This window comes from Penicillium arizonense, assembly GCF_001773325.1.
Source record: "Penicillium arizonense strain CBS 141311 chromosome Unknown PENARI_contig023, whole genome shotgun sequence".
Lineage (NCBI taxonomy): Eukaryota > Fungi > Ascomycota > Eurotiomycetes > Eurotiales > Aspergillaceae > Penicillium > Penicillium arizonense.
Genome location: NW_019173300.1, coordinates 224,459 through 243,801, shown reverse-complemented (window position 1 = coordinate 243,801; position 19,343 = coordinate 224,459). Strand labels below are relative to the sequence as shown.

At 51.2% G+C, this 19,343-nt stretch overlaps 10 protein-coding genes across 10 annotated transcripts; 4 read left to right on the top strand and 6 right to left on the bottom strand.

The window, feature by feature from the left end:
- Nucleotides 1–406: 406 nt before the first annotated feature.
- On the top strand, nucleotides 407–918 carry PENARI_c023G11873 (uncharacterized protein; the record flags this gene model as incomplete). Its single annotated transcript, XM_022635624.1, has 2 exons — nucleotides 407–768; nucleotides 915–918. 2 exons carry the CDS (start codon nucleotides 407–409, stop codon nucleotides 916–918), a joined length of 366 nt encoding a protein of 121 aa, XP_022484668.1.
- Nucleotides 919–1,167: 249 nt separating this feature from the next.
- On the bottom strand, nucleotides 1,168–1,853 carry PENARI_c023G01323 (uncharacterized protein; the record flags this gene model as incomplete). Its single annotated transcript, XM_022635489.1, has 4 exons — nucleotides 1,168–1,196; nucleotides 1,254–1,346; nucleotides 1,402–1,542; nucleotides 1,682–1,853. The coding sequence occupies 4 exons, from the start codon at nucleotides 1,851–1,853 to the stop codon at nucleotides 1,168–1,170; spliced, it is 435 nt and encodes a 144-aa protein (XP_022484543.1).
- Nucleotides 1,854–2,251: 398 nt separating this feature from the next.
- Nucleotides 2,252–4,576, bottom strand: PENARI_c023G06724 (putative C2H2 finger domain protein; the record flags this gene model as incomplete). The annotated part of the gene is made up of 1 exon (XM_022635557.1): nucleotides 2,252–4,576. The coding sequence occupies one exon, from the start codon at nucleotides 4,574–4,576 to the stop codon at nucleotides 2,252–2,254; it is 2,325 nt and encodes a 774-aa protein (XP_022484535.1).
- Nucleotides 4,577–7,052: 2,476 nt separating this feature from the next.
- On the bottom strand, nucleotides 7,053–10,211 carry PENARI_c023G09789 (mRNA transport regulator MTR10; the record flags this gene model as incomplete). Its single annotated transcript, XM_022635601.1, has 6 exons — nucleotides 7,053–7,141; nucleotides 7,191–9,428; nucleotides 9,482–9,572; nucleotides 9,622–9,894; nucleotides 9,943–10,035; nucleotides 10,086–10,211. 6 exons carry the CDS (start codon nucleotides 10,209–10,211, stop codon nucleotides 7,053–7,055), a joined length of 2,910 nt encoding a protein of 969 aa, XP_022484559.1.
- A 190-nt stretch (nucleotides 10,212–10,401) lies between these two features.
- PENARI_c023G06234 (small nuclear ribonucleoprotein E) lies at nucleotides 10,402–10,762 on the top strand (the record flags this gene model as incomplete). The annotated part of the gene is made up of 3 exons (XM_022635551.1): nucleotides 10,402–10,524; nucleotides 10,573–10,663; nucleotides 10,713–10,762. The coding sequence occupies 3 exons, from the start codon at nucleotides 10,402–10,404 to the stop codon at nucleotides 10,760–10,762; spliced, it is 264 nt and encodes an 87-aa protein (XP_022484652.1).
- Nucleotides 10,763–10,795: 33 nt separating this feature from the next.
- Nucleotides 10,796–11,523, bottom strand: PENARI_c023G05743 (5-formyltetrahydrofolate cyclo-ligase; the record flags this gene model as incomplete). Its single annotated transcript, XM_022635542.1, has 2 exons — nucleotides 10,796–11,388; nucleotides 11,487–11,523. 2 exons carry the CDS (start codon nucleotides 11,521–11,523, stop codon nucleotides 10,796–10,798), a joined length of 630 nt encoding a protein of 209 aa, XP_022484572.1.
- Nucleotides 11,524–11,642: 119 nt separating this feature from the next.
- PENARI_c023G00985 (uncharacterized protein) lies at nucleotides 11,643–12,463 on the top strand (the record flags this gene model as incomplete). Its single annotated transcript, XM_022635482.1, has 4 exons — nucleotides 11,643–11,747; nucleotides 11,793–11,907; nucleotides 11,954–12,132; nucleotides 12,179–12,463. The coding sequence occupies 4 exons, from the start codon at nucleotides 11,643–11,645 to the stop codon at nucleotides 12,461–12,463; spliced, it is 684 nt and encodes a 227-aa protein (XP_022484585.1).
- Nucleotides 12,464–12,581: 118 nt separating this feature from the next.
- On the bottom strand, nucleotides 12,582–13,169 carry PENARI_c023G08649 (uncharacterized protein; the record flags this gene model as incomplete). The annotated part of the gene is made up of 2 exons (XM_022635586.1): nucleotides 12,582–13,022; nucleotides 13,125–13,169. 2 exons carry the CDS (start codon nucleotides 13,167–13,169, stop codon nucleotides 12,582–12,584), a joined length of 486 nt encoding a protein of 161 aa, XP_022484532.1.
- A 253-nt stretch (nucleotides 13,170–13,422) lies between these two features.
- PENARI_c023G04914 (putative non-repetitive nucleoporin) lies at nucleotides 13,423–17,652 on the top strand (the record flags this gene model as incomplete). Its single annotated transcript, XM_022635536.1, has 5 exons — nucleotides 13,423–13,696; nucleotides 13,744–16,161; nucleotides 16,207–16,295; nucleotides 16,356–16,985; nucleotides 17,038–17,652. The coding sequence occupies 5 exons, from the start codon at nucleotides 13,423–13,425 to the stop codon at nucleotides 17,650–17,652; spliced, it is 4,026 nt and encodes a 1,341-aa protein (XP_022484597.1).
- A 253-nt stretch (nucleotides 17,653–17,905) lies between these two features.
- PENARI_c023G03587 (TauD/TfdA dioxygenase family protein) lies at nucleotides 17,906–19,074 on the bottom strand (the record flags this gene model as incomplete). Its single annotated transcript, XM_022635517.1, has 2 exons — nucleotides 17,906–18,021; nucleotides 18,078–19,074. The coding sequence occupies 2 exons, from the start codon at nucleotides 19,072–19,074 to the stop codon at nucleotides 17,906–17,908; spliced, it is 1,113 nt and encodes a 370-aa protein (XP_022484636.1).
- Nucleotides 19,075–19,343: the final 269 nt, after the last annotated feature.

Below are 19,343 nucleotides of genomic sequence, written 5' to 3'. Positions count from 1 at the left end.
AACAAATACAATATATCATTAGCATATTAGAGAGCTACCCGAATTACTCTCAATTACTTGCATCAGAAACAGCAATTAACTACTCCGTATGAATATAGATCTAGGCGATAACCGATAAGCCCACCGCCTCTGCAATTCTGCAACTCAGCTCTTTTGCGACTTGTAATTCGGATCTCACACCTTTCTTTCGCCGAGAGAATAAATTTACTTTTACGGCTTATATCTCGTGAGTAATAGTCGCCTCCCTTAGCAAATGTCATGCCATCTAGGCAGGTCCCGCGGAAGACCAAACCACTAACCAACACCACAGCGCCTACACCTAGACGCCGCACCTTTACAAGACAGCAATCATAATCGCAGTGACAAACAAACACTCGACAATCAAAAGACATAACACAATCCCAAAATGGCCGAACCAACAACCCAACGCCACCAAATCCACACCCAACACTGCCGCTTCTGCAACCACCTCCTGCTAGCAACAACACGCGACATACCAACCCTCCCACGACGCAGCGGCGAAGGCAAAGACAACGCCCTAATCCTCCCACTAGAGCGCACCAACGAAAGCGAACTAGAAGCCGAGCTGGAAGCCGAAGCGCAATCCACTTCCAATTCCAATTCCAATTCGACTCAAGGTCAAGCTCAAACGGGCAAAACTAGACAATCCTCCAACCATACGACCCTCCTTCTCGCAACTACGATTCCAGATCGGCGTGCGACACTTATTAGGCGTGAAGATGGGATTGAGAAGAGGGTTTTGTTGAGGTGTGGACGGTGTCGGGTTGTCGTGGGTTATTATTTGGATGAGGTGCATTATGCTACTGCTGTCACTGGTGGACAGGAAGAAGGGGAGAGGCCGCGGGCTGTTTATCTTCTTCCCGGGTCTTTGGTTGGGACTGAAGGGATGGGAGGTGAGGGGGTTGGAGAGGGAGAATGGAGGGAGTGGATTGTTTAGTTTAGATATTGGAGAAGAAAGAAGTGGAAGAAGTGGAAGAAGTGCATGGTTACATATAGGTGGAACGATACCCTCCTCTCGAGACAAAAATACAGAAGAGATAATTTGATAAAAAACATACAAGACGAAGTATTCCAACACGCCAAATCAATTCCTCAAGCCATAGCCATAGCCATATCCATAAACGTTAAGTCAATCATATCAGGGTATCAGTTGGCAAGGATAGTGCGAACGAGATCTGTACTGGTTAGTTCACTGCCCATATACACGGGATACTGCATTCTGTCCAACATACCAGTGTAGTTAATCTCGCCAGAGCTAGTATCAACAGCCTTGAGCAGCTCATCGACCTCATCATCGGACATCTTCTCGCCGAGATTCGTGAGGACTGCATCGCAGTTAGCATCCAGTCCACAGTGCGCAGAGCGTACAGAGAAACATACTGTAGCGCAACTGTCCAACACCAATAAAGCCAGTCATATCCTTATCGAAAACCTGGAATCCACGACAATATTCCTCCGGTTCACCGGGCTCACGGAAACCACCAGGACGGTTAAGGACCTTCAGGAAGGAATCGAAGTCGACTGTTCAAGAACAATGTTAGCCAAATCCACCAAACACTCCATCCAATCCAACCAGCAACCAGAGCAGGACGGGGTAGGGCAAGACAAGGCGCGCATCATCGACCATCGAACAATGAAAGAATGCCAGGAATTCACATACAGTCACCACCAACAGACTTCTCCAAATCGCCAATCTCAGCCAGAGTCGGGTTCTGCCCGCAAGCGCGCAGCAGATCGCCGAGGAGGTCACCAGCGACACGGCCAGTGCCACGGCGATCGAAGAGCGAGAACGCTTCCTTGTAGTTGGTAGAGGCCTCGTGTTTGTTAGCCATGATGAAGGAACCACGAAAGAGTGAAAAAGCGAGAGTGTGGTGAATTGCAAGGGCGTCGAAAGGGATCGAGATGGAGGGGGAAGGGGTATCCGGGGACCGGGATCGGGAACGCGGATTACATCAGGGAAGGGGACAACATTGACTCACCATATTTGATGCTTTTGCTGTTCGACTGTAGGGGCTTTGATCTGGACAAATATGCGGACTGCGGACTGCGGATTGTGGATTGTGGATTGTGGACAGATGTTGGGGGGAGACATTGGTAGGGGATCGGCGGTTGTTAGGGCAACGGTGTTAGACTACTCTATGTATACAATAGCGTCATCTTGCGAGTTTGAACTGGTTTATATAGAAGAATATACAATTATCTGGATATCAAAGGTACATCATACATACTGCTACGACTGTAGCTTTGCGATACAGCTGTCCAGCAGCCGCGCCGCTTCCCCTAGTAACTCCCACCGCGGTTTGGCGAATGAGTCTCGGAGGATCATTAGCAGACCAAGACACCCATTACGACCTGTCAGCCCCTCTAACTCGTTGGGTTCCCGTATCTGGCTCATGCGATGCAGGAATAGCTGCATGTCTTGTTGTCTGTCGGCCTGTGTGGCGAGCACTGGTGCTGGACGCAGGGGTCCGTCCAACGCGTACCCGTACGTCCAGACCACCAATGCAGCGAAATACATCACCCATGGCCGATTGAGGAGGTAATCATCGCGGGCGGCGTATTCACCCGGCTGGGTGGCCGGGTCAAGGAAGCAGGTAGAAAGGAATTTGAGCGCGTAAAAGGTGGCATCGCGGGCTGAGGCTTTGGTCGCCCATCGATTAGTTTTCTCCTTTGCGCTGTGGTAATCGCGTGCTGTAATTGAGCGACCCATTAGTCGGCCTGCGCCTGCGAAAATTTGCAGATCGACTATGTCGACGTGGGAGGCCATGTGGGCCAAGCCGTGTAGCACGTCGCGCGACTCGGATGTCGTCGATGGACCCAGGGCTTCGTCGACGTCGCGTCGCCAGTTATCGAATGCTCGTAGTAGCGACGAACGCCATTTATCGCGTCCGCCGAGCGTCTGTCCTACGCCTAGCGAGCTGATCTGCAGATCTCGCTGGTTCAGATGCCAGCAGACACTCAGCAGGCCTGCCATGAGGATAATCCGTCCGAACGCGTTCGTTCGGACTGGTTGTCCGTTGAGCGTGCGTTTCAGGCCGTCCAAAAACATGATCGGCCGTACACCGTGTGACTGCAGGCTGGACTGGACCCGAGCCACCTCGGCTGCACTGGTTGCCGCCCACAACGCCTCGTCACAGGGCAATGGGAGTCGTAATTCGTGAGCTACCATTTTGGCCGAGTGTCCAAACATAGTTGCATGTGTAGAATCAAGCACAAAAGCGGCAAAAGCCACACGGCGGGTCGCCTCAGCCTTGATCCAGGTTGACCATGACTCGTCTTCTTCCTTGGTGTCTGGCGTATCGAAAGAAGAACTGCCGATCAACGAACTACCTCGGCGCATAAGAGTGAGTGTCGTATCGTGATGGATATGAGCGCGCTCATGCAGCGCACGTGTCGAAAAGAGCTTCTCATAGACCTCCAGTAGTAAAAGCGACTGAAATACCCACAGTCTAGCAGGTGGCCGGAAATCCGCGTCCATAAAGATCTCCCAACGTAAATGCCACGCAATAAAGCTGGCCAGCTCAGCAGCCGATTCAGTAGCAGCCTCTCCGTGAATTTTATCCAATGTTGCGGCCCCAATGGCCATAATTGCCAAGAGTAAAAGCGCCGGCGTCCGATCTGCAGCAAAAGTGGGCTGATGCAAGATCGGCAACTGTGCATGAAAATGGTACCAATAAGAACCAATATACGTCTGCATCATGCGCAGACTGAGGACATGTCGGTCATTATTCAAATCCCCCTCCATCAACGCATCCTTCCGCTTAGCACCGGCTGCATACGCCGCCTCGTTGAACCGCGTTGACATCAAGTGCAGTAATTCCTGTCGCTTCTCTTCTGAAATGATCGAAGGCGGCGCCCCCGAGTCTAGAATGCTGGTTACACTCATGGGATGTTGCGGGATCACCGTACAAAAGTTATTGTACGAGGGCTCGTTCATGTAGAACTGATTCTGGACCATCGGCACCATCCCATACCCCAGCGGCGCGAGTGGCTCGCTGAACAACCATGCCGCAAAGTCATCTGCCATGGCAAAAGGCGATCTGTTATAAGTTTCGCCCCCGAAGATGGGGTAGGACATGGAATCGAGGTCGATGAGGTTATCCGGCTGGTCCAGCACAGTGGGGAAATCAGAGTACTGCGAGACGGGTATTTCAGTCGTCTCGATTCCAGTGGTAATCGGAAAGGTGGTCGCAGATGGCTTGGGCGTCTCGGAGCCAATGAAGTAGTCCGGGGCCGTGATCGCAGGCGAGGAAGCAGGCGAGGTTTTGGTAGCGTCATTATCGGTGTAGTGATCGCGCTTCTGCAGCTGGGAGCCACTGGTGGTGTGACGTTCGCGATGGCGAATGCAGAGGTCCTGTCGCACGAAAGACCGATAGCAGTTTGGAAAGTCGCAGCGGTAGATTTGTTTCGGGGTGTGGTTGAGCGCATGGCGACTCAGGTGTTCGGCGCGCGAATAGCTCTTCCCGCAGCCTTCGAAGGTGCATTCGAACTTGCGATCGGAGAGGACTTTGCGGCTGCGTCGGCGACGCTTGGAGGGATGATCGTCAGTCTCCATTCTCATGCCATGAGGGAGGAAATCCTCGGGATGCCGATCCACGTGGGAGGGAGAAGAGATCAAACTCGGCAGTCAAAAGGCGTCCGGGGGAAGTGCGGAGATGTCGGTGGGGCTGTGGCGGAGGTGACAACTTGCTAGACGGCAACTTTAGTCGTCTATATACAGCATGTCTGAGATAAATACGGTACAACAATTAATTAATGTATATTTGTATTCCACGGCGCATTCAAACCGTCACCTATAGTGAGATTTAGCCCGTAGTCGTGGGCTTACCCTAAACCAGCAGTGTACCAGCTACCTGTTGAGAGGCTGAACCGTAATATGCAACCAAGAACTGGCTTAGTGGCGCAGTGGTTAACGCATCGCACTTGTAATGCGGAGATCCCGAGTTCAACTCTCGGCTGAGCCTCGTTTTTTGTTCCAAATTTTTTATATACGTACTACCTACTATGTTAATGGCTTTTTTTTTCCTTTTGTCCTGATCAACTTGGAGACCGGGCTTGGTAATGTTTCGTAAATCAATTGGCCTTCTGAGGTTTCGTAGGAATTTCCTATTCCTAAATTAACTAGAGTCGGAGTAACCATCTTCTTCTGGCGCATAATCCTGAACAAATATCTTCATCAATGCCCGCTTGGCGCAGTGGTAGTCGCGCAGCACTTGTATAGTAGATTATTCTCCTCTCTCAAGACTATGCTGAGGTCCTTGGTTCAATCCCGAGAGTGGGCTTATCCAATCCCGGTTCATGGGAGTGGGTTCTTTTTTTTTATTGCGTTAATAATACATATATAATCCCGCCAATTGGATACACAACTATGGATCTAGTCTATTTGGTTAGAACTGAAAGAGATAGGAGATAGTTTGTGTATTCACAAGAGTGTGAAGTATATACATATATATAGTCTGTACTTCGTACACAAACCGGATAATGTATAGCAATTCAAACCTCTCCCCCCTACTCTTGCCAATTGTTGACTAGGGAGTACTAGAAGCCCCTAAATATATTAGAACTGCTCCTTAAACATCACCTGACCGTTACGTACGCCAGATGACAATGACCGGGCCTGACCGGCACTCAAGACTGCATCTAACTCGGCTAGCCCTGTAGCGGAGCAGACTTCACCGGGCGACGAGGTAACGAAAAGTGAGCAACTATCGCGAATCAAGTACTTGGAAGCCTTACTCTAGAAGTAGATGGCTTCCCAAGCTGGAACACCCACCGGTGGCGCGCGCTGTACTCTATACCGACGCCATAGTCACGCCTAGGGCTACCAACTGCCAATCAAACTCCTAGGAACTACGGTCAAAACAGGACCTAGTCTAAATTAGCTAAGTCGTAAACAATACTCGATAGTCGACCATAACTCAGTAGTCGATTGTCGACCGTAATGCAGTAGTAGATTGTCGACCGTAATGCAGTAGTAGGTTGTCGACCATAATTTTAGCAGTAGATTCTCGCTGCCCAGGTACATAGTCATATGTTTCCTCTTCTTACAAGCTTGTTTGAATATATCTACCTGCTTTCAAATGTCCCTATCCACCGAAGCTATCGTCGCAATTATTGCTTTGTTTATCGCCGTCGCTCAACTGTTTTACACCATCTGGAAATATATATCTAAAGGAGAACTAAGCATAGAACCAGGTGAAAGATTCCTTAAGGTTATGGGAATGTATTTACTAATATTTTTTTTATAGCTCGCTCGACTGCGGCCCTGCCTTTGTATACAATCGAAAGCTCCCCGCATACAGAGCTGTTGCTTGAGGAAGGATGGCGGCCCCAATGTAGTATGTCCTATTATGTACCGAAGGATTTGTGAGAGCCTTGGCTGACTCTAGGTGCTATTATATAGACAACATACCGATGACTGGAGTATTCTACTCGGAGCGGACGCTTTTTGTAAGGCGCTATGGTTGATATATTGGCTTATGCATTACCTCCTACCCCTCACTGCAATTCAGCGACACATTGTCTACTTTACTAGAAAGTCTGATTAGAACTTAGATTTTTCTTTTCCACATTGAGATTCTCTTCAAAACACAATCTCCGGTCGTGGAGATATGTGTCAAAGATCCCATAGGCTTGAATCAGGGATTTGTACATATAGATGAATATACGCTACATAGATATATATTTCACTGTAATGATAATCAATAGATTCATTGCTCATGATCAAATACCCGCACGCGGAGACTGCGAAATCGCATCTCTACACATGCATGTAGACAAGAGTTCTGACTATCTATGAATGCTGTCTACACTAGGTCGAGAAATACAACCTAAATGGTAACTGACGATGCCAGAAAGTCCTGGCTAAGCCGACGCACCGGCAGATCATAAATCATTTCGAGACCGGGTTCATGCCCTCGCGTGGCACATGGTGCGTCAATAACAAAGGACCAACACCTTGATGTGCAAATGCTCCCGTGTGTTCTTTTTGAGTGCTATGGAGCACTGGTAAAAAAAGGACAGTGAGTATTTCAGCCGCTGAATCGGAACCGGGTGGCCTCCAGACGGCCGAGTCCATCGCGTGGAGCCACATTGCGGCGGCGGTACGAGTTGGTGAAGTCTGGCAATGGTTAGCTTTGGTTATGGATAGTAGCAGCGTGTCAACATACCTTGAAGGAGAGCACGGATCTTGCGGGTCTCTCCCGACTGTACTTTGTCGGAGACGTTCTTGAGTAGTCGTTCGGCCTCGCCCTGCTTCATAGAACCAGCAGGCAACATCTGCAGCGTACTTTGTAGCCAAGCACCGCTTTCCTGGGGAAGCAGCTCGAACATCGTCATAATCACACCGGAGGCATCAGGGAAGCAGTCACCCGGGAAGGTGAACATCATGCCAGTCAAAACACGCTGCGCCAAGGGCTGACCCTGCGAGGCAATCAATGCCTTTACAGCCTCGCGGACTTCGGGCGGGGTGGAGTAAGGCTGGCCCTCCGGGGTGGTGAATTCCGAGACCATCGGCTTGTCAAATGCGAAGCTGAAAAGATCCCGGTAATAGTGAAGCGTGGCGATGAGAGGGTCGACTTGTTGAAGCGTGAGGGCGCTGAGAGCAGCAGAGAAGATGGGGACAGCCAGAGACGAGCTGATGCACTTCTTAGGGTAGTATCGGACGGCATCAGATGAAAGACGGAAGAAGTCCTCAATCACATCGGGCAGGTTCTCGGGAGGGAGGTCGTTCAATATGCGCAGGAAAGCAATGGCCTGCTGCTCATAGAACTGGAAGACGGCATCACTGGTAGCCTGATCGACATACTCGGCGCCATCCGAGTACTCACGCACCACTGCGTCCGTGGCCCACAAGAAGCAACCCTCGCGCGACGCCTGGAAACCGTTTGCGATACTCTCGGCCAGGGTAGGCAGAAGAGAAATCATGCCGGTGCGGTAAGAAATAATCATGTAGCGCCAGCAGCGGCACACGCGTTCAAGAATAGGCGTGGAAGACGTAAAGTTCATGACAATCGTGGTCATAATAGGGAGAACTTCACCACAGTATTTGACGGCGGGATTTTCTTCCCCTGGTGCAACAATGGGAGTCACCACCTGTACAAAGATGGTGATCAGCTGTAAGTGGTCGGCTACAGCTCGCTGGCCTTCTTCATCCTGCGCATTGTTGGCGAGGTTCATGATTCGGGCCATGATCGGATCGCAGAACATCTTGTATGACTCGTAGATCTTCTCGTGGGGCTGAACGGAAACCACGGCGGCGACACCCTCAGTCACTTCCTCCTGACTGGCAGGCTTCAGTTTGTCGAGAACTGACTCATAGAAGGAGTGCAGCTGAGCGATATGACCACCAAGTAGCTTCTGGCAGTCTGTACCCAGGAACTTGAAGGCAAGAGCAGAGGCCTGCACGACCTCTTGAGAGCTGTGGTGGAATCCGGAAATCACATAGTTGAGCTGGGCCTCGAGTGTCTCGGGGTGGAGAGCGGTCCACTCCGTGTAGCGCGCCAGCGCCATGATCGCCTGGAATCGGACCTTCTCCTGGTCTGGGATCTGGACAATCAGAGGGATCAACTGTCCAAGGACAGTGCTTTCCTCGGGGTCGACCATCCGGCCCATTGCACGGAGACCGAAAAGAGGAGCCTCCAATTCCTGCCAGTGAGGAACATGGTCATTGCTGGCCTGCGAAGCATACTGGCCTACCCACTGCTGGATCAACTGGTAGATTTTGCCAAGACAGTTGGACACGCCAACCACAGCACAGCAGTCCTTGAGAACATCACCCATGGCATGACGGAACTGACGGAACTTTTCTTCCTGCTCGCGGTCTCCACCAAACAAGTCGGTCTCGCCTTCCTCCGGGCTGGGATACTCCAGGTGCTTGACCATAATATCCACCAGCTGGGAGAAGATATCTTGGAAATTGACACGGGCCTCACCATAGCGCTCCAGGGTGATATATTGCTTGAGTTCGTACCAGAACATGAAGGTCAAAGAGATCGCATCACGCTCCCAGTCCCGAGCACAGCACTCGAGGAGTGCCTCCACGAGACCCCGGAATTCACCCGGCAGACGCGCAACAAGCACAACCCAAGCTTCTCCAGCCTCTGCAAACATTCTTGTGATACCCTTGAATGCCTCCAAATCCTCGGCCTCGGCGGTTTCGGCAATCTTGGGGCGAAGAGCCATCAGTCGCGGGTAGAGCGCTTGAATGACGGGAAGTGACTCGTCAACATCCTTGGTGTCTCGGTAAAGCGTGCAAACACAGTCGACACCTGCGTCGAAAGACACGTCGTTGTCGAGGGCCTTGATGATCACGTCCATGAGGGGTGACTCAACGACCTTGGCAGCGGGGATTTCACGCAGCCATGAAGTGATGCAGTCGAGAAGACGAGGGTTGGTTGCGGCGGTAGCTGTATAAGTTAGTTAGAATCCTCCACCTGTATGCAAGGATCTGAATACTCACGCGATGATTGAGAGTATTGAATCATCAGCTGCATGACCTGCTCCGCATTGTCTTCCAATAGCTCCTTGGTTCTCACGAGCAATTCGTCCTCCTGTTGTACGTGTCAGCTTAATACCTGTAGACAACACTCAAACACATACGCTGAGGTTAATCTTGCGACCCTCGGTGACTTCCTCGGGCAAGATTTTCAGGAACTCCAGCACGCAGTCTCCTGCGCTGCTTCCCAAGGCTGACCCCACGAGCGCCAGAACATCCTTCCATGCGACCATCTGGATCGCCAAACTGGCCAAGCACACGCATAGCTGAGTCTGGATGGGCCGCGGGCCCGATGCAAATGCCACCAACAGATTCAGAACGGAGTCTCGGAGCGCCACAACCGCATCGGGGGGAAGTTGATCGAGATCGAAGATGATCTGCGCAATGTTAACGAGGGCTAGCACCCGCCATCGCGGTAAACATACCTTTCCTTTCAGTGTAGTCGCGGCGAACAGTTTGGCCTCGACCGGCACATCGGGGGACTGTAATAAAGCGTGGGTTGTCGTCCATGCCTCAATCTATCACCAGAGTCAGCGAATAATACCCCTCGATCAGCGGATTGACATACCGATTTCTGGAACTTCTCTAGGAATTCATGGGCCTGAGTCTTCTCAGCCCTGGGCACATTCCCTTGCATTGTCGCGACGGCCGCCAGGACCGGGGCGAATGCCTGCCCGGCTTCCTTGCTGGCCATATTGAAATCAATGTAAATCAAGGCTCAGCAATGGGGAGAAGAGTGAGGAGAGGGGGGTGATGTGACTTGGAGGAGAAGGTGGGATGGTGTCCGTGACGTGTATTGGTATTACTGTAATTAAATCACGGGACGCAGAGCTTTCTCAACATCGTTTGGACTCCCGAGCTATCATTCACTCAACACATTCACCATGGCTGGCCGTAAGACGTTGTTGGCTCCCATTCACTTCATTTTCAGTCTGCTGCAGAAGCGCAGTACTGTCTCTGTCTGGCTGTATGAGCAGCTGGCATTCCGGATAGAGGGGAAGATTCGGGTATGCCCTTTCACGACGCGGTTCATTTCTTGTGCTAACTGCTACTAGGGCTTTGATGAGTTCATGAACCTGGTCATTGACGATGCTGTGGAAGTGCGCCTTGCCACCAAGACAGAGGAGGAGAAGCGCCGGCCCTTAGGTACGGGATGATCCAGCCCAGCAACAGAATACAGCTAACTCCGCAATAGGCCAGATCCTCCTCAAGGGCGACAATGTCTCGCTCATCCAAGCCGTTTGAATTTTCGCACTTTCTTTTCTATTTTGATATGTGCTACACCCTGCGATCCAAATATTCACCATCACCAACCACGATCGCATCTATCAGCCAGTCATGCTCCATCACGGGAATATCCTCGGAGAGTAATTGATCTCGCAGAGAAAGGGCAACTGCCATGGAGTTCAGTCGGGGATAAAGGGATTGTTTCTGGGACTTCTTACCAAGGAATGGCATTTTTCTGGCCATATTTGAGTATCGCGTTAGAAAATGATCATAATATCCTTTACCATGACCAAGTCGCCGGAACCCGTGGTCAAAGGCCATGCCCGGCATCACAATCAGATCCAATCCTTGTGTCAAACCATTCTGGCGACCTTCAATTTGTGTAGGTTGGAGCGACGGAATCCCCCATTTGTCCGGTTGTAATGACTCAAACTCCGCCATGGATCCGAGCGCGAACATGTCCATGATGGATGTCTTGTCTTGGGTATGAATATACGGGATGTAGACCTGTTTGCCACTCTGGAGAGCATCTCGTACAATTCCAGTAGTAGACAGCTCTCCAGTGGGCATGGACAAGTAGACAGCAATACTGTTCGCGTTCTGGTACTCGGCCAGCGAGAGGAATTTGGTCGTGGCGGCTCGAGCTGCGACAGGTTAGTAGGGGCACATAATAGCTAAAAATTAATCTGACATTGTTGATTGATGGAAGCAGCAGACAGACGCGAGAGCGTCGATCGCATACTTTTGCGCAGTTCGCGCTTTGCAGATTGAAGGGCCATGAGGTTGTTGAGGGGGAGTCCATTCCGGATAATGATAAGGTATGTGGTCTCCACCCATCAAGGGCATCTAGGGCGCCCTCAAATACTTGCCTTCTGGCAACTTCCTTTTGTCAACCAAGATGTTTTTGATTTGGAGTCTGTTGGCAACCGCTGCCTGTGCAGCTACTGCAAGTGATTTGGTTGGAACATGGACTACCAAATCTCAAGAAGTGATTACTGGTCCAGTATGTGTTGTATACAATCACAACGAAAGGCACTAACACGCGCAGGGATTCTATGATCCGCTCAAGGACAAGTTGCTTGAACCAAATTTAACTGGCATTTCATACTCGTTTGATGACCAAGGTCATTATGAGGAAGCATACTACCGCGCAATCTCAAATCGTCAGTTCTTCGATATAGATCACTCGACAGTACTGACGCAAAACAGCCAGCGATCCGTCATGTCCTACAGGAATCATGCAATGGCAACATGGTTCCTTCGAAATATCTGCTGATGGTTCTTTAACCCTGAACCCAATTGCCGTCGATGGTCGCCAACTGGTATCCGATCCCTGTCGGCAACCGGTTGGTCTATACACGCGATACAACGCCACCGAGCACTTCAAGGTACATCTCTCCCTTTTCTTGGTCATTTCGTTCTAACACCGTACAGTCATTCTCCACCGGAGTCGATAAGTACCACCATATCCAACGCCTCGACTTGAAACGACCTGATGGTTCGCTTCTTCATCCCATGTTCCTTGCATACCGGCCACCGAAGATGCTTCCCACGACAACATTGAACCCCACGCCAACTGGCTCCAAAGGCAAACGTGACTTGTCGTCCAAATCTGGATTCCACCTGATCAGTCGGGAAGAGCTGATTAACCCAAAGCGTTGGTGGTGGTTGGGTGTCCTGATGACCTCTCTTGGAGGTGCGGCCGTTTTCTATTCGTGATCTGTTATACTGGCGTTTTGATTGGCGTTGGCATGGATTTTCGTATCTTTTCATATTGAATTGATTGCCTGTTAGGCTATTGTGACACTAATATACAATGGTAAATGTAGATGTAAGCTCAAGAGAGTGCCTTCTTCACCTCGTCAGCCACCTCTCGGCGGTCGACTGGCTTGCCATCCAAGGGACCTCCGTTGGCAAACAGAGCCTTGAGGATAGCTCCCTGGTTGGGCTTGCTGCCGGCGTTACTCATTGCGTTGATCTCATTGACGACCACCTCGGTGATCTCGGCAATGGGCATGGTCTTGACCTGGCCAGCATATTCCTCTAATACAACAGCTTGTGCATCCTCCTTCTCCTTCAGGTCAGGGCGCTCAGCAGCCTCAAACTCCTTGGCCGCATCCTTGGTCGCATTCAAGCGTTTCCGAATGAGCGACAGTAGTTGAATGTCGGTCTGAATCGGGGAAGAGGTTTTGGCGGCATTGTTGGTCTCCGAAATCAAAGCGCGAAGCACATTGAGTCTATTCATAAGCTTCAGGTTCGACCAGTTGTAGAGGAATTCCTACCTGGTGGTGTCTTTCGCTCTCATGGCATTTTTCAGATCAGTCCGCAAAGTAGCCATCAATGGCGGTAGAACTGGAGTGGCAGTCGAATTCCATCGTACCAGACGAGCGGGAATACGCGCAGAAACTCGAAGTGATTGAAACATTGTTGACACGAGGGAGTGAATGTAGTTAGTGGACGGTCAATTGACAAAAGGCGGAAGATCCCAAAGTGGTCTGTGCACCGCTCCCAGTGTTGACTCTCTTTTCGCAAAGACCTTGAATGATCCAATCTCTCCTCCCCTTCCTCATCGTCTCCTCTCTACCTCTTGTTTCTCCTTGTGATTCACCATTCGACACATACTGCAGCTTCTCTGTCGGTTCTAGCGGGGAATTCTCCCTCGCTTTTGTTCATCCGCCATGGCGTACCCGTCTCTTCCAACAAATCTTCCTCCGGCGACGCCGATGAAACCCCTTCCTGGGACGTACTTCCAGACTCCGGCACCAGTGTCTCAGACCCTCCAGGCCAAATCGCCGCAAACACAGACCCCTCAGACTCCCATGCCGAAGCTCCCCCCGGCAGCATCGCAGACCAAAAATCAGACCTTGAGCACCGAGGAGCGCGGGGCGCGAACAATTAATAACAGCCTGCAAAGCGAGTCGCGCTACCCAGATCTGGACAGCTATCTATCGCGTAAGATTCACAGATCTCCTGGCTCTTACAGAACTGACCAAAGACAGAGGGCTCTTCATCCGAGTACAACATTCCCGCTGCTTCATCATGGGCGCCGTTCCAAAAAGTCAAGATGTACGACATCCCCGATCAGATTTTCGACCAATATAACCGCGCACAAGTTTCGACCAGCATGGGTTTGTTTGCCGAGCTAAATCACGCGTGGGTGGCTATTGACAACGCATTGTACATCTGGGATTTCACACACCCAAACCCGACATTGGTGGGATTCGAAGACCAACCGAATAGCATCAATGCTGTCAGACTGACCAAGCCGCGTCCGGGAGTCTTCCTGCCGGCAATTACTCATTTGCTTGTGGTCTCAACGACCGCGGATGTAATCTTGCTGGGTATGGGCTACGAGACTACGCCGAGCGGCAGCAAAAGTGTCTCCCTGTTTCAAACTGGCATGAGCGTCTCGGTCCGAGGTCTGGATATCAATGTGTTTGCAGCTTCCGAATCGAGGGGTCGTATTTTCTTTGGAGGGTCATCTGATAATGATGTGCATGAGGTCACCTACCAGCAAGAGGAACGGTGGTTCCAGGGCCGCTGCAGCAGAGTAAACCACACAAGCTCACGTCTGTCAGCTTTCAGACCATCCATGAGCATCACGAACCTTGCGCAAGCCTCATCCGAGTTTGTCACACAGATGGTAGTTGACGACAGCCGAAGCCTTCTCTACACGCTTTCCTCCACATCTACTATTCGCGTCTTCTACATGGGGTCTGATGGCTCCTTGTCCCTTGCAATCACCAAGCGCACTCAGGATATTTACTCCAACATTGGTCACATCATCACCTCCAACGAAACGCTCAATCCCAAAGTCAGAATTGTTTCGATCAGCCCTGTGCCAGTCACGGAGGCATCGCGGTATCACCTGGTTGCAACAACCGCGACCGGCTACCGCATCTATCTCAGTGCAACTAACTCATACAACTGGGGGCCTTCGCAGACCGGCCCTCCCACCAGCATGCAGGCGCTACATGTGAAGACACCACCCTTTGATATTTCTCCAGATTTGCCTTTCAAGGGTACACCCTTCCCTGGTCCGATCAACACTCTTTCTCCTACTCGCCTTGCCGAACGATTCTCTCCCGGTTACTTCTTCTGTTTTACGACCAAGGATTCATTGCAAAAGATTGATAGCCTTTTCATCTCGACTCCTGACGCTGGCCGAGTTGCTCGCTCCCAGGAAAATGCGGGCAGTGGGAAAACCGCTGAATCAGCTATCATGATCGATCTGGGAGGCAAAGCAGAGGACATCGGACTTGTTTCGGCGCCTTCTTCTGTGGCCAATGAGCTGGCCGTTCAATTCGACCACCCTGCTGCAGAGATTGCGATCTTGACCAACGGCGGAGTTCATCTCATTCGCCGGCGTCGTCTGGTAGATATCTTCGCGTCATTGGTTCGTAGCGGCGGTAACTCTGATGAGGGCTTGACGGGCGAAATCAAGAACTTCATTCGAACATACGGCCGGAGTGAGACGCTGGCGACAGCTCTGGCAGTGGCTTGTGGTCAAGGTGTGGAGATTTCTCCCGACCAAAGACTCACCCGTATCAACGACCCTGATGTTCTGGAGTACGCCCGCAAGGTGTTCATTGAATATGGTGGCCGGCCTACTGTGAACGAGAATTCTGTGGCAGACAGCTCGACAGCTGCCATTGACGCTGTGCAGCCTTCTCCACGACACACTGGCATCGGATTGTACATTGCGCGTCTGTTGCGATCCATCTGGAAGAAGGAAATCGCCAAGGTGGGCAAGGGACCCAATGGTGCACAGACTGTTTCAGCTGGTGTCAGCTCTGCCAAGTTGCAGACTATCCAACACGATCTATCCGCCCTCCAAGCATTCTTCAAGGTCAACAAGACTTTCATCGAGGGACTCAGCGGACCTGAGGCTCTTGCCCGAGTATCCACCAAGCAAGAAGAGACCGCACTGCAGGCTGAGCACCGAGCTCTACATTCACTTGTTCAGCTGGTCACCCACACAATCGAGGGTATCTCATTTGTACTTGTGTTGTTCGATGAGCGGGTCGATGAGATTGTGGCGACTTTGCCCGTGGAGTCGAAAGAAAAGTTCCTTCAGCTCACCTTTGAAGAACTGTTCAGCTCCAGCAAGGGTCATGATATTGCCAAGGAGTTGGTCAAGGCCATTGTCAACCGCAACATTGCCAAGGGCTCCAACGTTGAGACCGTGGCTGATGCGCTCCGCCGACGATGTGGCAGTTTCTGCAGCGCGGACGACGTAGTGATCTTCAAGGCACAGGAGTTGCTCAAGCGTGCCCCCGAGGCCGGTGCCAACACCGAACTGGGCCGCAACCTACTCAATGACAGTCTTCATCTCTTCCAGCAGGTGGCCGAGAACCTGCCCATGGATTACCTGGTTTCAGCGGTGGACAACTTCATTTCCAACCAGTTCTTTGCAGGTAGGTTTGATCCACGTCTTTGCTGTTCAATGCTAACTTTTACAGGCGCCATTCAACTCGCACTTAATGTGGCCGGCCGCTCCGATAAATCCAACCTTGCCCTCTCCTGGATCATGGACCAGCGCCCCGAACAGGTACATACCCCCTGTGCCCTATTCCCTGGATCTTGGACCCGCTTGCTCACCCGTTACCAGGATACCCGCAAGGAGTACTTCTACTTCCGCAAGCAATGTTACGATCTCGTGTTCAAAATCGTGCTCGCAGTTGATACCTTGGCTGCATCTGATCCCGGATTTATTGATGGCCAGCTTACCACCGTTGCCAAACGCCAGAACGAAGCATATGGCGTGATTTCGGGTTCGACAGATGAGGTCTTTTTGACGAGCTTGTACGACTGGTACCTCGAGCAGGGCTGGAGCGACCGATTGCTGTCGACACAGTCGCCATTTGTGGTCACATACCTTCAGCGCAAGTCGGCCGACGATCTCGGCCATGCTGATCTTCTGTGGCGATTCTACTCTCAGTCTCAGCGATTCTTTGAGACCGCCCAAGTGCAGTTCGACTTGGCGAACAGCGCTTTCGCTCTACCACTGAGCCGTCGTATCGAGTATCTCGGCCAAGCCCGCGCTAACGCTTCCATTTTCACAGCCGATGTCGGACGTCAGGCACGGCAGCGATTGCTGCAGGAGATCTCCACCCTCATTGACGTGGCTAATATCCAAGATGATCTACTGCAACGATTGAAGGATGATGAGCGAATTAACCCGGATCGCAAAGCCGACGTGCTGCGCGAGGTGGATGGACCGGTGATGGACATTAGCACAGTAAGTGCCTTGAGCCTTGATTCCAACTTACGATTCAACCTAACAATACCAGCTTTTCAATGAATTTGCCGACACTGCTGGCTACCACGACATCTGTCTTCAGATCTTCTACTTTGCCGACCACCGAAATGCCGCCGACATCAAGTCAACATGGCAACACTTGATTCAAACGGTGCATGACGCAACCATCCGCAGCGGCTCACCGCAACCCTACGAAGCGGTGATCGACAAAGTCCGCAGCCTTGGAAGTCGCTTACGCATGTCTGAGACTGTGTTCCCGGTCCGCGACCTGGTCCCCATGCTCGAGCGCTATGCACTCGAATTCCAACGGAACGTCGGCCCAGCCACCTGGGTTGTGGATCTCTTCTTGGATCTTGGCGTGGCGCACGAGTCGTTGTACGCCGTCCTGGAGACCATGTACTACACCGACGAAGCCCCCTTCCACGGCACCAACCGGCGGTATATTGCCAGCGATCTCTTGTACCTGCTGACTGGGTGGTTCCAGGAGACCGTGCGCCTGGGCGGTATGGTATTCGGATCGGATGTGGTTGCCGAGCGGATTTCAGAGATGTTGTTGATCCTGCAACAGAGTAGCAATGTCCTCAGCCAGGATGAGTTGACTACGGCTATTGAGTTGCGGTCGCGGATTGATGATATTCTGCGGTGATGTATTGGCACGTGCAGATGATCTGCGAGGATACAGTATTCCACCGCTTGACATATCATATGCGACGATCTTTCTTCTTTTTTTCGTTCCGGTGTTTTCACTTTGTACTCTAGGCGTGGGATGGTAATGAAAACGAATTCACAAATGTTAGTCCATAGACAATGCTACATGCTACATTTCATGGAGTGCCATCCGAAATTATCCATTAAATCTATACTAATCCAAACGCCATCTATGAGTCCCGAGTCCGAGTCTATTCAGAGAAATCCTCGTAGACGGGGATTGGCTTCTCAGCGAGAGCAATGAGACGGAAGATATGACGGGCTTTGGCACCATAGTCGTCATCCAAGTAGTCAACAATGGCGGAGTCTACAGAGTATAGGTAGTCAGTATATGCCATATCCAAGAAGTACAAGAGAACTCACGAATAGTCGACCGGTTGTCAAACATAACAATAGTCCTAGGCTGCCAGCGCACCCTAGCCTGGAAATCATGCCCAGTAACCAAATGATTCATGAGGAAATCCAACAACCACTTCGTCTCAGAGTCCTTCAGTCCCTGAATCCTCGTAATAAACTCCCCATTCAAAAACAAACATTTCTCCCCGGTAACAGGATGAACCCGCACAAGCGGATGCACAGTATCAACAGGGTCCTTCCTAACAAGGCCGCCAGCCAAGCGCGTGTGGTTAATCATCTTGGACGAAGTATGCGTAACCTTCAACGAATCCAAGAAACTGGTAAAAGTAGGTGAAAGCCGCTTATACGCCATATCCGTCGCGGCAAAGACGGTATCACCCCCAACCTCAGGACCCTGCAACAGACCCAGCATGACATAGCCGGGGGGCTGGATTTCATAACTGACATCCTGATGCCAGAGCGTGGTAGTAGTCCTCTGCTCGAGGAAACGAGAAATCTCCTCGCGGTTGCCATCCCGGTGAATAATATGGAAAGCCGGATGGTCGGTCATAGAGCCCGAAACAGGCTGGTAATTAGGTTTACCAAAATGGCGCATGAATTCCTCCTGAGCGTCTGGGCCTGCGTCGATGAGGTCTTGCTCTGGGAAGGCGACGACCTTACGCTCGGAAATGAGGAGGGCAAGTTCGTCTCTTCCTGCGGAAGTCAGGGAGGAGAGTTGCACGCCTTCAACGACTGAGCCGATGTTTGGTTGGATGTGGGAGATTTTGGAGGACTCATTGAGTAGGTTGCGCTTTGATTTGTCGCGGACGCGCAGGGCTGGGTCGTTGTATTCGAATGGAGTTAGGGGTTCGAACCAGATTGGATCCCAACTGGGGAGGTATTGGGGGTATTTGGTGTTGATTTTGGATTGTTTTTCTACGTCCACGTAGGGGATGTTGATGTCGTAGCTGATTGGAGGTTCTGGTTTGGGTTTCTTTTCGCGAAGGGGGGCGGAGGAGGGCATTGTGAAGGAGAAGTGGAATGGGAAGTATAGGGATGATGTATAAAGGTGAAGTATGGAGTAGATGAAGTATAAGATAAGATGGGAACAGTCTTATATAGACACTCAATCTCCGAACAGCGGTCAAGATCGAAGCGATTTAATCTATTCCCCAACCTAAAACACCCAAACCCCTACAGTAAACCCCTAAATAAAATGATACACAAATCCCGGAGTAACCCGACCCCTTGGAACACTCAATTCACCGCTTCAATTGTCCAGATAAGGCATGC